General features: G+C 47.4%; 1 protein-coding gene and 1 pseudogene across 2 annotated transcripts in view; one reads left to right on the top strand and one right to left on the bottom strand.

Annotated features, from left to right (window-relative positions):
- LOC308242464 (vitamin D3 hydroxylase-associated protein-like) overlaps nt 1–15,526 on the bottom strand; it is a gene marked incomplete at its 5' end in the record, with an annotated part of 28,020 nt that overhangs the window by 2,463 nt on the left and 10,031 nt on the right. The window contains 12 exons of the mRNA XM_080656853.1: nt 1,407–1,515; nt 1,925–1,964; nt 2,710–2,753; nt 3,223–3,322; nt 3,615–3,712; nt 4,461–4,586; nt 5,500–5,624; nt 6,054–6,094; nt 7,344–7,550; nt 8,373–8,506; nt 8,848–8,997; nt 9,258–9,371. Coding sequence (XP_080512979.1) covers nt 1,407–1,515; nt 1,925–1,964; nt 2,710–2,753; nt 3,223–3,322; nt 3,615–3,712; nt 4,461–4,586; nt 5,500–5,624; nt 6,054–6,094; nt 7,344–7,550; nt 8,373–8,506; nt 8,848–8,997; nt 9,258–9,371 — 1,288 coding nt within the window. The remainder of the gene's footprint in view (nt 1–1,406; nt 1,516–1,924; nt 1,965–2,709; nt 2,754–3,222; nt 3,323–3,614; nt 3,713–4,460; nt 4,587–5,499; nt 5,625–6,053; nt 6,095–7,343; nt 7,551–8,372; nt 8,507–8,847; nt 8,998–9,257; nt 9,372–15,526) is intronic.
- LOC308242571 (NF-kappa-B inhibitor-like protein 1) overlaps nt 15,016–15,526 on the top strand; it is a 5,261-nt pseudogene continuing 4,750 nt past the window's right edge. The window contains exon 1 of the transcript in view: nt 15,016–15,086. The product of the transcript in view is annotated as an NF-kappa-B inhibitor-like protein 1 (transcript). The remainder of the gene's footprint in view (nt 15,087–15,526) is intronic.

Genomic DNA, 15,526 nt, shown 5'->3' on the forward strand with positions numbered 1-15,526 from the left:
CCTGCAAGGTGGGGGGAAGGAGAATCCGCATTGTCCAAGCCTTACTCAGTGCCAGGCACTATGCTGGCCTCTCTACATTGCTGATTCTCTGAATCCTCTCCACCCCTGTGAAGTAGGGATCACTATTCCCTGTGTACAAATGAAGAAACCCAGGTGCCAGACAGGTTAGATGGCTTTTCACAGGCTGCAAAGCTGGTGAGTGGCAGAGATTCAGCTCATGCCCTCCAATACACTAGGCTTCAAGATGGCTGGCGTGTGCAGTGCAAACCTGAGTTGAAAAGACTTCTCCATGGCAACAGCCACCTGTGTGCAGGGACCGAGCATCACAGAAGTGGTAGTGATGCCTACAGAGGACAGCAGAGAGCAGAGCACTGTATGGGTGTGCCTTTGGGCAGCCACTGTGGGGGACCAAGGGGAGAGGGCTCCAGGCTTGAAGTGGGTTTTCATTATGCATTGACATCACTTCTGACACTTGCACCTGTTCTGGGCAAGAGACCCAGAGATGCCTCAGACACTGCCCTATGCTGAGGCCTGCATTTCAGGTGGGTTGGGCTGCAGACACCTCTAGAAATGGGGCAGCACAAAGTATGCTAAGAGTGAATGCACATGCTCAATGAAAGAAGCCAGACACAAAAGCCTCATATTTTATGATTCTGTTTGTATGAAATCCTAGAAAAGGCACATCTATAGTGAGAGAAAGCAGATTAAGTGGTTGTGGAGCATGAAGTTAGGAAAAATTGCAGAGGGACATGAGAGAAATTTGGTCAGTGATGGAAATATTCTATATATTTATTATGGTGGTGGTGATGCCACTATATACATTTGTTAAAATTCATTTAATTGCACTCTGTGAATTTTATTGCATGTAGGTTATACAGATGGTCCCCAACTTATGATGGTTTGATTACTTTTTTTTTTTACTTTACTTATACATATTCAGCAGAAACCAGCTAAACTAATCTGATGTCCACTAGGTTAAGTGCATTTTCGACTTAGATATTTTCAACTTACAATGGATTTATTGGTACATAACCTCATCTTAAGATGAGGAGCATCTGTGCTTTTTTCATTTTTAAAGCGAATGGAAATTCACTTTAAAAAGTTCATTTTTAAAGCAAATGGAAATTGAGAGTGTCTGCTAACAGGTACGATATTTCTTTTTAAGGTGATGAAAATGTTGTGGAATAAGATAGCAGTGGTGGTTGCATAATATTCTGATTATACTAAAACCATTAAATCACACACTCTAAAATGGTGAATTTATGCTACCTGAATTTTATCTCGATTTAAGAGAAAAAAAATGTTTTTAGGTGAATGAAAATAAAGATCAGGGTCACATAGGTGATGGCAGGACGCAGAAGTACTTGACTCTCTGCCTAACCCACCAGGACCCAGTGACCTCTCACCTGATGCTTTGGCAGGATAGCCTATATAGAAGGCAGGGTCCAGATCTGGCGCCAGCAGCACATCCAGGTCCAAGGACCTCCACTTGTCTATGAACTCTTGCTGATACTCCTGCAGCAACAACAGGGGCAGGAGGGATAAGACCAGCAGAGGTCACTGTTTGCAGGATAAGGTCAGGTGCTGCCAGGCTGAGTTGTGTTAAGCACCAGGAAGAATTCCCAAGCTATGAGATGCAGACTGAGATATCTAGGAATGGTCAGGGTCTTACCAGGGGCTAAGGTAAAGGGATAGGAAGGGGAGTCTCAGACTACAGTGATTTGGGGACAACATATAATCCAGGCCCCAGAGAGATGGACTAGATTAACCTCATAGGTCACTAAGCCTTCCCATCCAGGTCCAACCAGGCCTCCCCTGCAGGCCAGGACAGAGCTCTGTCCCCTGTCTGGCCACTCCTGTCACCACCAGGCTTCTGCTGCCCCTGATCCAGCAGTCCCTCAAGGTCTTGCCAGGCACACATCACCTGCACTGCTGTGTGCTGCTCCCACAGTTTCTTGGGTGTCCTGGAGGAATGAGGAAGACACTGGGAAGTCCAAAGGTCAGATTGGGAGGATCTTCTCTTGTACAAATGGGGCATGATGCCCAAGTGGCAGGGCCTAGCCTCAGTGCAGGCTGCACATCAGCTGATGGGCTGGGAATATCCCTGTGTCTTGTCCCCTCACCAAGACACCTTGCCTGTCCAATGTTCCCAAGAGTACACATCCTCTGGTTAATACCCCACTACCACCACTAGCCACAAGGACTCACAAGTGCCCCCCAAAACTATAGTTTCTTTCTTCACCTGTGAGGCTCCAGGTCAGCCCTCAGGTTACTCCACCCCAATTACAACCAGCAACTAAACTCCAAGCCCCACCAGGCCAAGCCCAACAGCAAACCCAAGCCCAAATTAGAATTCTCTTTAACCCACATCCTCACCCCAGTTTCAATCTTAACCCCAATTCCAATTCAGACCAACTTCAACCCCAGCCCAAATCTAACCTCAATTCAGACCCAACTTTTTACCACAACCTAACCCAATTCTAGCCTAAACTCAGAGCTTACCTCCAAATCAAACCCCAATCCCAAACCCACTCAAAGGTCTAAATTTAACCCAGTGTCAGGCATGACTCTAAAACCCTAATTAGATTCCAAAGTCTAAATTGCCTTTGCCCTAGTGAACACCAACTCTAACCACATGCCCCTCACTCAGTTATCACCACCCCATGCAAAACCCTGGCGAGCTGAACCTGAAGAGACTCAACTACTCACTTCACTCCACGAATCATTTCCAAATTCTTGGCAGTTCGGGGCTCCTAGAGATAAGGAGAGAGGGGGACACCAACTTCAGAAACCACAGGCCAATGCCAACCTGCCCTGGGTGAGGGTCCAGGAAGAGCAGCTCTGGTCGGTACACTGACATGGAGCCCTCAAGTCCTTCATAAGCCACTACCACCTCACACAGCCCTGAGCCCCTTTTAGGCCCTCACGTCTCTCTAAATCCCCTTCCCTTTCTGTGGAACCCCTTCCTCTCTCTAAGATGTCCTCCCCCTATCAGAGCCTCTCTGAAGCTTCCTCCCCTCCCTGAGAACAATCCTCTGTTCTATACCCTTCTTTTAGCTCCTCTTCCTCTTGAATACAGCTCTGAGCCACCAACATTCTCTGGATCTCATGTTCCTCTCTGACTCTACCCCACTCCTTGAGTCAACTTCCCCCCTTTCTGAGCGTCTTCCTCTCTGGGCCTCACCCCCTCTGAATTCCTCCTCATCCTAGGCCCAAACTCACTATGTACTTCAGGATCCTGGCCAAGATACACTTCAGCAGGTCTGGCAGGCGGAGCTCGGTCACTAATGCCTTTATGCAGGGGTCCACAACGTCTCCCTCACTGAGGAACCACAGGCACATAGCTGGTCAGTTACAGCTTTTCAGTCATGGACCGACTCCCACACTCACGCAACTCACCCTCCATAAATAAGCCACAGAGGGAGGTCAGACCCAAAGAAACACTTCTCTTACCACCACCACCAACCTAGAACATGTACATTCTGAAAATGAGGCCTGAATAGATGACGTAAGGTCACACAATTAGCCATTGGCATCCCACCAATCCAGGCCCACAGGTCCCCTCCCCCACCCCATTTCTACCATTGTTCATGTCTGAGTCCCAACAAACGTACAGCTTCTCGAGAAGGGTGGCCCCTGCATCGGCAAACAACCCCCCTGTGTAGAGCTCTTCTATGGCATACTCTATCCGGGGGATGGAGAAGGGAATGACCTGTGGAGACAGAGGTTGAGTCAGGGCCTGGAGCTTTTCCCACCCAACCCTGTTTTCTCTCCACATCCATCAGGATCTAAGGAGAGAAAATCACATAACTCCTCATCTCCTTCTACCTCAGCTCCTCAGCAGGGCATGGTAGGCCTATGGGTGGGTGCCATGCTCACTCCCTCATAGGAATGTGATGGGAATTCAACCAGGCCCTATTTCCTGCCTGCTCCACTGTGATCCAGCCTCATACCAAATGCTTTACATATGTGAGCTCATTTAATCTTCACAGCTGCCCCATGTGGTAAAAAACTGAGGCTCAGGGTGTTAAGAGAGTGGTCCAAGATCACATAGGACGTGTGTGGCCAACCAGCAGTTCTCAAATGGGAGGCAGGGCCTGGACAAGCCACTGGGGCATGAGAGGCAAGGGAGGAGGGGGAGGAAGATTTTGAAGTCAGGAAGATCTTTATGGCCATTTGAGGCTGAAGGAATTTTAAGAGTGAATCCCTGAGTCCCCACCACTGAAGGGAGAAGGCACAGAATTGTGATGCCTTTCTCACAGGTGAGCCTCCCCCTCCTCCCATCCCTACATCCTCCCAATCCATCTTCTCCATGGAGCTTAGGGAAAACACAATGATCTCAGCAGCCCAAACTCAGATATAATTTCCTTTCTCTTCAAGAATGGTCCAGTTCAGCTTCCTCACCAGTCCAGCCTTCTCCCCAAACCCCACCTCCCTTCCCCAGGGCTAAGTAAGCCTACCTCATGTCCTGAATCCTGGAGCAGTCTGCAGGTGAGCCTCACAGCCCTGGCCATGCTAGGAGATGGTTGAGAGAAGCCATCTGATTCATAGTAGCCAATTCGAAGGGGCCGGGTACTGGAGTATATCTGGGGGCAAGAGGAGATGAGTAAGGCTCTGATGGGAGATTGGGCTGGGGACAAGGTGATCTCACTCTCTCCAGGTGCCAGACTTATAAACTGGGGCCTTGGGCCACAGCTGCCTTACCCATATATAGACTTTCCTATACACTTTTCAGGCTCTAGGTCCTCTGGAGAACCCCCTGGAATAACAAAAAATGGATGGGCCCTAGCCAGTTTGGCTCAATGGATAGAGTGTTGGCCTGCAGACCGAAGGGTCCCAGGTTCAATTCCAGTCAAGGGCACATACCTCAGTTGCAGGCTTCTCCCAGGTCCAGGCCCTGGCCTGGGCTCATGCAGGAGGCAACCAATCAATGTGTTTCTCTCACATCAATATTTCTCTCTGTCTTTCCCTCTCTCTTCCACTCTCTCTAAAAATCAATGGAAAAATATCCGCCGGTGAGGATTAGAAAAAAAAAGAAAGAAAGAAATGGATGGGAATGTGAGTGACTGGGTGGATGGAACGGATAGGTAGATCAATTCATGAATGAGTGAGTGGGTGAATGCATGAAAAGGTAAATGGGTGGGTAGGCAGAGATTTGAATAGATAGAGGAGTAGGTAGATGAATAGATAGTTGGAGTTGAATGGGTGGGCAGATAATATTCTGAATAGACACGAGTATTTTTAAGCTAAAGACATTTTAGGACAGGATAAGGATGGAGAGATCAACAGAGGCAAAGAATGGATGACAGATAATGATAATAGATTGATCATACCAGGATGTGTGTAGGGAGTTGAGCATGACTGAGCATGTGGGCAACTTGCTTGCTATACCTTGGGCTAGGAAATGAGATCTTCAGAGGGGTTGGCAGACAGGTCAATGAGGAATGAGGGGAGGGGAGAGGAAGGAGCCCTCCAGGTCTGTTCCCCAACCCGGCTTACCTCCTCCCTGAAGGGCATGAAAGGCACAGTGGGGTCCAGCTGGTGCATGTCTTCACCCAGCAGGGCTCGCAGGCACAACGCCAGGCTGTCCACATCCCGGGCCATGGGGCCAGCCACGGTGGCCACTGCACAGCAGAGGGGAAGGAGGCATCCTTTCTGCTCTGGGGACCTCCCACTGCCTGGCCTCAGAGGGTGGGGCCCAGGGCCATGATCAGGGCCAAAGGAAGAGTTCATGGGGCCATTCTGGGTCAAAGACTGAGGACAGGTGGAGTTGATAAACCTGCCAAAGCAGCTCTGGTGCCTGGAGGGAGAATCTCATCTGGGACAGTGTATCAAGAAACCAACAGGAAAGATTAAAGCTAGATAACAGAAAGCACTTCTCAGTGGGGCAGAATCACTGGACTAGAGGAGGCCAGGCAGAAGCCATGAAGTCCCTTCTTCCAGATGTCTTTATCACCAGTGGGGCTGATCTGTCTGAGATCAGGGCTGAGTGAAATGTCCTTTGGAGAAAGGCTGGCAGGTTTGTTTTTGAATAGGCACAGATGGGAGCTTACCTGATTTCTTGCCCTTCACAGCAGAGGCAATTCCTGTGTAGCTGCAAATCCCCACCCACACAGAGCCCAGCTCAGCACCTGAAGGGAAGGGCCTGGGTGCCAAGGAGACTTGAGCACCCAGCCAATGCATTCCCCAAGGGCTCAGCACACAGGTATAAGAGCTGCTTCAACTCTCTCATAACTCACTATTACCCATAACATAAAGTCTGATCTCTTTGACTGCCCTTCAAGGCTTTAAAGTATCAACTTCCATAACTTCCTCTTCTAGCTCTTCCATGAACACATATTGCTCCAAGCAGTTAATTGCTTACAGATACAGCCTTCTGGACTCCATACCATCTCTGCATGTCCATCCTTCAAAACAAAACTCAAATGCTGCCTCCTTCAGGATGCCTTCCCTTTCCTTGCCCTGCCTCTGAAAATTCAAAGTCTTGGCTTTTACTAGTAATAAATCTCTGGTGAAAAAAAATGTTAGCTTCATCCTGTGAGTTCCCACAAGTTTTGACCCTCTCTTAGAGCCCCAATCACTTTCTGACTAAGCCATTTGGATGTCTAACATTGGCAGAGGTTAGGTCTGAGAGTGCTCTGTGTCCCCAGCACAGGGGTCACCATAAAGTAGGTACTCAGAGTGGAGTTGAAAGATGAGTGGATGGATGGATAGATGCAAATGAAGGCAAATATGGATTGATGAATGGGTAGATGAGTGTGATGGATGGAAAAGATGAATGAATAAACAAATGGAAGGAAGAATGTATAAGTTTTTCAAGGGCTTGGTTATTTGACTCTTTTAGTCATTGATGTATCCCAAGTACCTAGCATACAGTATCTGGCACGGAGCAAATATTCAATATTTGTTAAATAACTTAAATGGTAGATGAATGGTGAAATTGATGGATAGAGACTGGGATGGTGGCTACATGGGTGGATAAATGGAAAAATGGATGGATTGATGAATGAATAAGAGAAAGTGTAGGTAAATGGATAAATGTAAGATGACTCAGTTAATGAACTAGTGAGTTAATGAATGAGTGGAAGGTCTATTCCACTGCCACCTGTAACAAACATGGTATGTTTAGCTGTGGCTGAGGCAGGCGTTATTTGAAGCCCTCCTACCTTCATCACTTTCCCCTAGTACTAAGCTGAACAGAAGATGTAACTTTCCCCTAGTACTAAGCTGAGTGAATGAGCGTTAATGTGTGGAGCAAGCCCCTCTGTTCCCCAGGCCCCTAATTCCTCTAGGCTGGGCTGAGCTTACTCTTCCCACCCCCACCCAGCACCACCACTGAGTACCTGAGGCGGTTTCTTGAGGTCCGGAGGCCATAGACACCACAAAAGCCGGCTGGTATGCGGATGCTGCCCCCTGTGTCGGTACCCATGCCCAGGATGGAACCCCCTTTACTCAGCAGAGCTCCTTCACCCCCTGAGGACCCTCCAGGGGTCTTCTTTAAGTTAAAAGGGTTCCGGGTCTGTCCATAGATGGGGTTGCTGCATTCAAAGCTGAGGGATGCAGAAGAAAAGGGGTTGGGAGGTGAAGGTTTAACTGGGAAATGTTGCCCCTTCCCCACATAGAGGCTGACCACAGGGCTGCTTCAACTCATGAGCTCCTCCCAGGGGCTGAGGTGAGAAGCTGCTGCTGCAGGAAAGACCCATAGCAGACACCAATCACACCTCCTAAAATAAGGAGCAAGGAGCCCACAGCTCCATGTCAAAAAAATGGACATGCTAGACCCAGCCAGTGTGGCTCAGTTGGTTGAGTGTTGTCCCATGCACCAAGAGGTTGCACGTTTGATTCCTGGTCAAGTTGCAAGTTCAATCCTCCATCAGGGTATGTTAAGAGTGTATGCAGGAGGCAACTGATCTATGCTTCTCTCTCACATCAATGTTTCTCTCCCTCTCTCTCTAAAATCAATGTGTGTGTGTGTGTGTGTGTGTTTTTTTTTTTTACTGGATACACTAAAGGATGAATGGGGAGGAGAGAATACAAGATGAGAAGAACAATTAAAGACAGAAGTTGGAAGAGAAATAGAGACTTAACTTTTCAGAACCTCCAAGCCCAGGAGCCTTTAGAGACCATTGAACCCGCACATAAGGAGGAAACTGAGGCTCAGAGGGCACAAAGACTTGCCCAAGAACCTTTGCTCTTGAGGTCTGCATGACTGATTCCCACTTCATCCTCTGCTCTAAATCAGGACTTTAAGGTGCTGTTTCAGTCCTGGGCCTGGCCCCAGCCCCTTCCCAGCCCAAGCCCCAGTTCCCTCCCGAGCCCCAGCCTCCCAGCTCTGGCCCTGGCCCCAGCCCCAGCCTGCCCACTTCAGATACCTGAGCAGTGTCTGGGGAATGTTGGTCTTAACGAAGGGAATAGCCCCCTGGGCCTTTAGCACTTTCACAAGGACCCCATCCTTGGCTGCTGGCTTCTCCAGGAACTGTGCCAGGCCACATGTAGAGTCATGGTCCTGCAGGGAAGTGACATTAACTCCAGTTCTTGGGGGGTCAGGGTAGAATCACACAGTGAACAGACTCTCTTCCCCACTTGACCCCCACCCACATCCATTCTCATACCCTCTGAGACAGTGCTGCACCTTAGGTGGATTCACAGGTGGCAGAAGAACATGGTGGTTAAGAGTTTGGGCTTGGGTTTGAACCGAGCTGCTGGGTTCAGTCCCCACTGGCCACTTTCTAGCTGTGCATCCTGGATAAGTAACTTGCCCGTGTCACACACTCAGATATTCACAGGCTCAGGGCATGTGTGCACTCACACATACATATACCTGAGCATATATACCCCAAGACTCACCATGCAGTCATAGGGGTCCTTGAGACTCAGGGGGACCCCATAGAGAAGGCCTCTCTCACTCTTCTTGAGCTTCTTCAATGCCTGCAGTTGTTCCTCACATTCTCCCAGGAAATCTGTCAGGCAGTTCACCTCCTGGTGCACCTTTAGTGCCTGAGCAACATCGAGGGAAACCAGGTAAGGGCTCACAGTGAGGCCAGGGACAGGACATTCAGTCACCACAGCCCCTCCCCCCATCCTGACTCAGTAGCATGAAAGTGACAGATGATCGTAGTATGAGCACACTCCCAAGCTACCTGCAGCACCAAAGTTACATCTGCCCTCCAAATCCTCTAAGTAGAACAATGACAGGTGACATTCCCCACTCCAGCCCAGAGACAGGTTTAAGTCCTGACCCTGACCCCTAACCCTACCTCCTCTAAGTAGCTACAGAGGACACTCTCCAGACTCAGCTCGTCCGCCTGCAACTTCTGAGCCAGCTCCACCAGGGGCAGCTCCAGGATGGGCTTGGGGTCCAGGCCTGGCTCCTGTGGAAATGAGGTGGGAAGGACAGATATCAAAGACTGATCCATTCAGACCCACTCCCACACACTCAACATCACACCACATACACTCCATTGTACACATGCACATGTGCTCAGTACATATCTATCCCTGTGCTCACCCTTAGCATTAAAAGCATTTATTGGTCTGTCTCCAGGTTGGCATGAAAGACCTACAGGAAACAGATATTCCCTTCTGTCTATGCTTCCTCAATGCCCAGCCCAGGGCTTGGCACAGAGGAGAGCCTGACCCTTAGTGTTGCTATTCAGAAGGGGCACAATTGGAGTGGGAGTGACATTATATGCATATCTTGAGACTCATGGGTTATGAAAATGAGGTTCAGCTCTGTGTGGTTTGCCTTCAGGTCAGCAATCCAGCATCCCACATTTTCTTCTTATTTAGTCCTCCCATCCCTGCTGATCTGACCTTGGGAAAGGACAAGAGTCTAGCATGACTGGCAGGAAAGTTGGGACCCAGCCTTGACCATACCATGAGTCAACTGGATAAGCCAGGGTGGGCCCCTTCCCCTGCCATGGCCTAGGTGTCCTTGGAGAGGAAAGGACTAGAAGTCAATCATTAGTCAGTCATGTAGGATGACCACAGACAGGCCCCCCAGCTGTTCTGAGCTGGGTCCTTCAGGGAATGATGGAAAGCCTGACACTAGCCCCTCAGGACTCCTGTCAGGGACAAGTATGACATGACAAGGCCCTAGAGCACAGCAGGCACTCAGGAAGGCAAAGTTGTCTTCCCTTAGTGTCCTCGGCTGAGTCATCCCCCCATGGAGGCAATAGGACCCCAGTGACCACTCCCTTAGCAATACATACTACCAATAGGTGTTCTTGCCTCCTTCATATCTCCCACCTCTGACTCTACGCAGGCGTCCTCAAACTATGGCCCGTGGGCCACATGCGGCCCGCCGAGGACATTTATCCGGCCCGCTGGGTGCCGCTGCCTGTCCTGCTTAGCAGCCGACTCATCCCGGACCCGCAGTGCGCATAGGAATTTGTTCATAGTTTTTTTTTAAAAACTATAGTCTGGCCCTCCAACGGTCTGAGGGACAGTGAACTGGCCCCCTGTTTAAAAAGTTTGAGGACCCCTGCTCTACAGCCTCCTTCCTGCCTAGAACCTTCTGTGTTTCTCAGTTTTCTCAACAGCCTTCTCACTGGACCCCTTGCCTCAAGTCTCTTCCCCTCCAGCTCAATCTCTTCACTACAACCTGGGTGACCCTTTTAAGATCTTATATAACCTAAATCTGACTATAAGACGCAACTGCCTTCAGAATAAAGTTGCAACACCATTCTCGTCAGTGTGGTTTATAAGGCTTTCAAAGTAAGCATATAACATGTTCATTTTCAGATATACCAATGTGTTAATCTTTAAATATTTTGCCTGCACCAATTCATTAAATCCTCACAAAAACCCTTGGACAAGCATTCTTATTATCATTTCCATTTCACCAATGAAGGCAACTGACTCACAGAGAGGTTAACTCTCTTGCACAAGGTAAGGGAGCCTGGACTTAAAACCAGGTCATCTATATCTTCACCATTATCCTCTACTGGCTCTATGGTCTGAAATTAAAACTTCTTAACTGAAAGCGAGCTGTGGAGGGTTGTCAAGTCCTAGGCCTGTATATTCCTTGACAAAAAGGCGTTCTTTACCTTAAATGAGCCTGTCTATTGTCTTTTTTTGTATCAAAGATACCTTTGGAATGTCTGAGTAATCCCTTTTTTCCAGACTCCTCAAGGCACAATCTCCCACCAGAGCCCAAGGTCAGGGTATCTTATTCCCTCATTGTTATCTTGTTCCCCACATATCACTCTATGTGCTATAAATGTTAATTATTAACTTTCCTCTACCTACCAATGTAAAAGAAGAATGTGTCTCTTCATTTAACTTTTTTATCCAATCCCATAGATTTCCCCACTTTGCTTTCCCCCACCTCCCTAATCTATCACCAATGAATTTTATAAATCTCTCCTTATGCCTTCTCTTTTGATTGTAATGTATACAATAGGATGCAAAACTGCCATTCTCTGGAGCTTTTCTCAATCCATTGAGATTTTGCTTCCCAGCAGTTGTCAGTTTGGCTCAAATAAACTCATAAAAATTCTTACAGGTTTGGACACTTCTTACGTTGGCATTACATAACTTACTAAGTGATCATCCTGATATATCTTGCGCCCATCTGACACCATACATAGTTAATAGAATATTATTGACTATATTCCCTATGCTGCACTTTACATCCCCATGACTATTCTGTAACTACCAATTTGTACTTATTAATCCCTTCACCCTTTTCACCCATCCCCCAACCCCACTCCCACTTGGCAGTCATCAAAATGTTCTCTGTATCTATTGAGTCTGTTTTTGTTCTGCTTGTTCTTTTATTTTGTTGTTGGTGGTGTGTTTTTTAGATTCAATTGATAGATATGTATTTATTGCCATTTTATTGCTTCTTTTTATTTCTCCTTCTTCTTTTTCTCCTTCTCCTCCTCCTCCTCCTTCTCCTCTTCCTCTTCCTTCTTCAAGAAGACCCTTTAACATTTCTTGTAATACTGATTTGGTAGTAATGAACTCCTTTAGCTTTTACTTGTCTGGGAAGCTCCTTATCTGTCCTTCAATTCTAACTGATAGCTTTGCTAGGTAGAGTAATTTTGGTGTAGGTCCTTGCTTTTCATCACTTTGAATATTTCTTGCCAAAATCTTCTGGCCTGCAAAGTTTCTGTTAAGAAATCAACTGACAGTCTTATGGAAGCTCCCTTGTAGGTAACTAACTGCTTTTCTCTTGCTGCTTTTAAAATTCTCTCTTTGTCTTTAACCTTTTGCATTTTAATTATGATGCATCTTGGTGTGGACATCTTTGGCTTCATCTTATTCTATTTCCTTCACCAGGTTAGGGAAGTTTTCTGTCATTATTTTTTCAAAAAGGTTTTCAATTTCTTGCTCTCTCTCTTCTCCTTCTGATACCCCGATGGTGTGAATGTTGGAATGCTTGAAGTTGTCCCAGAGGCTTCGTACACTATCCTCATTTTTTTGGATTGTTGATTCTCTGTAAATTGTCCTTCATTTCAGTTAGTGTATCCTTCATTTCTGATTTGTCCTTTTTTATGCTTTTGAAGTTCTCACTAAGTTAATTGAGCATTCTTATAACCAGTGTTTTGAACTCTGCATCTAGTAGATTGCTTGTCTCCATTTTGTTTAGTTATGTTTATGAAGTTTTGTTCTGTTCTTTTATTTGGGACATGTTTCTTTGTCTCCTCATTTTGGCAGCCTCCCCATGTTTGTTTCTATTAGATTGAGCTGTTCCATCTCCCAGGCTTGGTAGAGTAGCCTGATGTAGTAGGTGTTCTGTAGAATGCAGTGGCACAGCCTCTCTGACCAACCAAGCTGGGCACTTGAGGTGCTCCCCCCCATGTGGGTTGTGTACACCTCCTCTTATAGTTGAGCCTTGATTGTTGTTGGCTCATCAATTGGAGGGATTTACCCCCAGGTCAATCAAACAAGGACTGGCTGTGACCACTGACCAATGACCTCTGACCACTGTGGAGGATCAGCTGTGCAGGGGCCCACTCAAAGGAGCAGGACTTACTTCATCAGGGCTTTGTGCCCACTGAGTCCACCCCTTGAGTGTGTTGTTTGTGGAGATAGTTGGGAGGTGGTGCTTCAATGTGGTCTCAAGCTGTCCACTGGGTACTCTGGCTCTGGGGCCTCCACCTGTGTTCTGCCCGGAGCCACCTGGCATGAGCTACAAAGTGAACTGCAGATAGCTGCTGAGCTTGGAGGTGCCCAGCTGAGGCCAAGCTGTGAACCAAGGCCGGCTATTGCTAGAACCAGGCCTAGGGCCACTTAGCGAGAGGTATGGGACACACTGAAGCCAGATGCTACTTGTTTGGTAGATTTTTAGGAAGATATGAAGCATGAGCCAAGACAGGCCATTCACATGGAAAAGCCACTGGAAACAGCTTGAGTGGGGTTGAAAGTTGGGTAGAGTGGGGCCTCAAGGAATCACCAGGGGATGGGCAAAAAATGTGAGCCAGATTGATGGAGTCTCTGATATGGCATCCACCTGCCAGCTCTGTGCTGGGGGAGTTCGGGGTAGTGGTGGTGGTAGTGGGGGCTTATCAAAGGGATAATGTCTTCTGCCAGCATTTCTGTCTGGAAGAAAGCTGACACACACACTCATCACCAACTCTCACCCTGGTGCCTGACAATTCAGTTCCTCCCTGTAAGTCTCTGGTGCATTTCAAGCTGCTGCTCCAGTGCTGGAGCTCTAAAGGAGTGAATCCGAGTAAGTCCATGCATAGGCCCATTAAACAGAACTGCCTGGGATTCCAGCCACCCTCTTTCTTCCTCAGTCACAATACCTGCTGATTTTTACAGCCAGAAGTTATGGGAACTTCTCTTCCTGGTACTACAACCCTGGACTGGGGGGCCTGGGACCCCTTCCTCTTCATGGGGGCCTCTGCAGCCAAGATATCTGTTCCAATTTTTATCTGCCACATATGAGTGTAGGACCAGTCTGTTCAGCATCTCAGCCCCTCCTACCAGTCTCTATGTGGCTTCTTTTTTAATTCAAGAATCATAGGACTTCCATTCAGCCAGATTTTAGGTGGCTCTGAATGATGGTTGTTCTGTAGTTTAGTTGTAATTTTGATGTCAAAAATTAGGATTGCCCTAGCTGGTTTGGCTCAGTGGATAGAGCATTGGCCTACAGACTGAAGGGTTCTGGGTTCAGTTCCAGTCAAGGGCACATGCCTGGGTTGTGGGCTCAATCCCCAGTTGGGGGTGTGCAAGAGGCAGCCGATTGATTATTCTCTCCCATCATTGATGTTTTATCTCTCTCCCTTCCTCTCTGAAATCAATAAAAAATATTTTTTTTTAAAAATGAGGATAGTGTAAGCAGTTTCTGGGAAAACTTCAAGCATACCAACATTTGCATCATGGGGGTGCCAGAAGAAGAGAGAGAGCAAGGAATTGAAAACCTCTTTGAAAAAATAGTAACAAAAAACTTCTCTAACCTGATGAAGGAAATAGACATAAAAATCCAGGAAGCACAGAAAGTCCCAAACAAGATGAACCCAAAGAGGCCTACACCAAGACACATCATAATTAAAATGCAAAAGGTTAAAGACAAAGAGAGAATCTTTTTAAAAAAATATGTTTTTATTAATTTCAGAGAGAGGAAGGGAGAGGAACAGAGATAGAAACATCAATGATGAGAGAGAACCATTAATCAGCTGCCTCTTGCATGCCCCCTCCTGGGGATGGAGCCTGAGTTCCAGGCATGTGTCTTGACTGGGAATTGAACCATGACCTCCTGGTTCATAGGTCAATGCTCAACCACTAATCCACACTGGCTTAGCAAAGAGAGAATCTTAAAAGCAGTAAGAGAAAAGCAGTTAGTTACCTACAAGGGAGCTCCCATAAGGCTTTCAGCTGATTTCTCAACAGAAACTTTGCAGGCCAGATGGGATTGGCACAAAATATTCAAAATGATGAAAGCAAGGACCTACAACTAAGATTTCTCTACCTAGCAAAGCTATCACTTAGAACTGAAGGACAGATAAAGAGCTTTCCAGACAAGAAAAGGAGAAAGGAGGCTATAGCCAATGGGTAAGCAGGATGGGCTTTTACAAGTGCATCCAGGAGCTATGGAAGAAGAAACAGTCCTATGTAACATACTTTCTTCTCAGGTGAGCTGCTGGCAGTACTGTCAGCTCTCTGTACTCCACAGGGCCCCCAGCCCCACTCCACTCAACCTGACAAAGCATGCAGGCTGTGATACATGCCAAGCAGGTTATGTCATGTGAGCCATGGTGGCCTCAAACACCCAGTTCCTAAGGGTGTGACCTACAGCAAGCCTTTCCATCATGGTGTTAACCAGCTAAAGATTTCTCAAAACCTTCAGCCTCCCACTGAGGAGTGAGCTGGATGCCACTGTGGGGCTCTAAAAGTCCTGGGTTGGTAAAGATTCCACGTGTACAAATTCTTTGAGGTTATCCTTATTTAATTCCATAAGGCTATCAGAAGGAATCCTGGCACCCAATGGATAACCACACCAGCCCACAAGCACAGGGAGATATGAAGACTGACATCTGCAGGGTGCAAGAGCCCTGCCTTAGAAAGGGCCACA

The sequence above is a fragment of the Plecotus auritus genome, assembly GCF_963455305.1.
Source record: "Plecotus auritus genome assembly, chromosome: 2".
NCBI classification, from domain to species: domain Eukaryota; kingdom Metazoa; phylum Chordata; class Mammalia; order Chiroptera; family Vespertilionidae; genus Plecotus; species Plecotus auritus.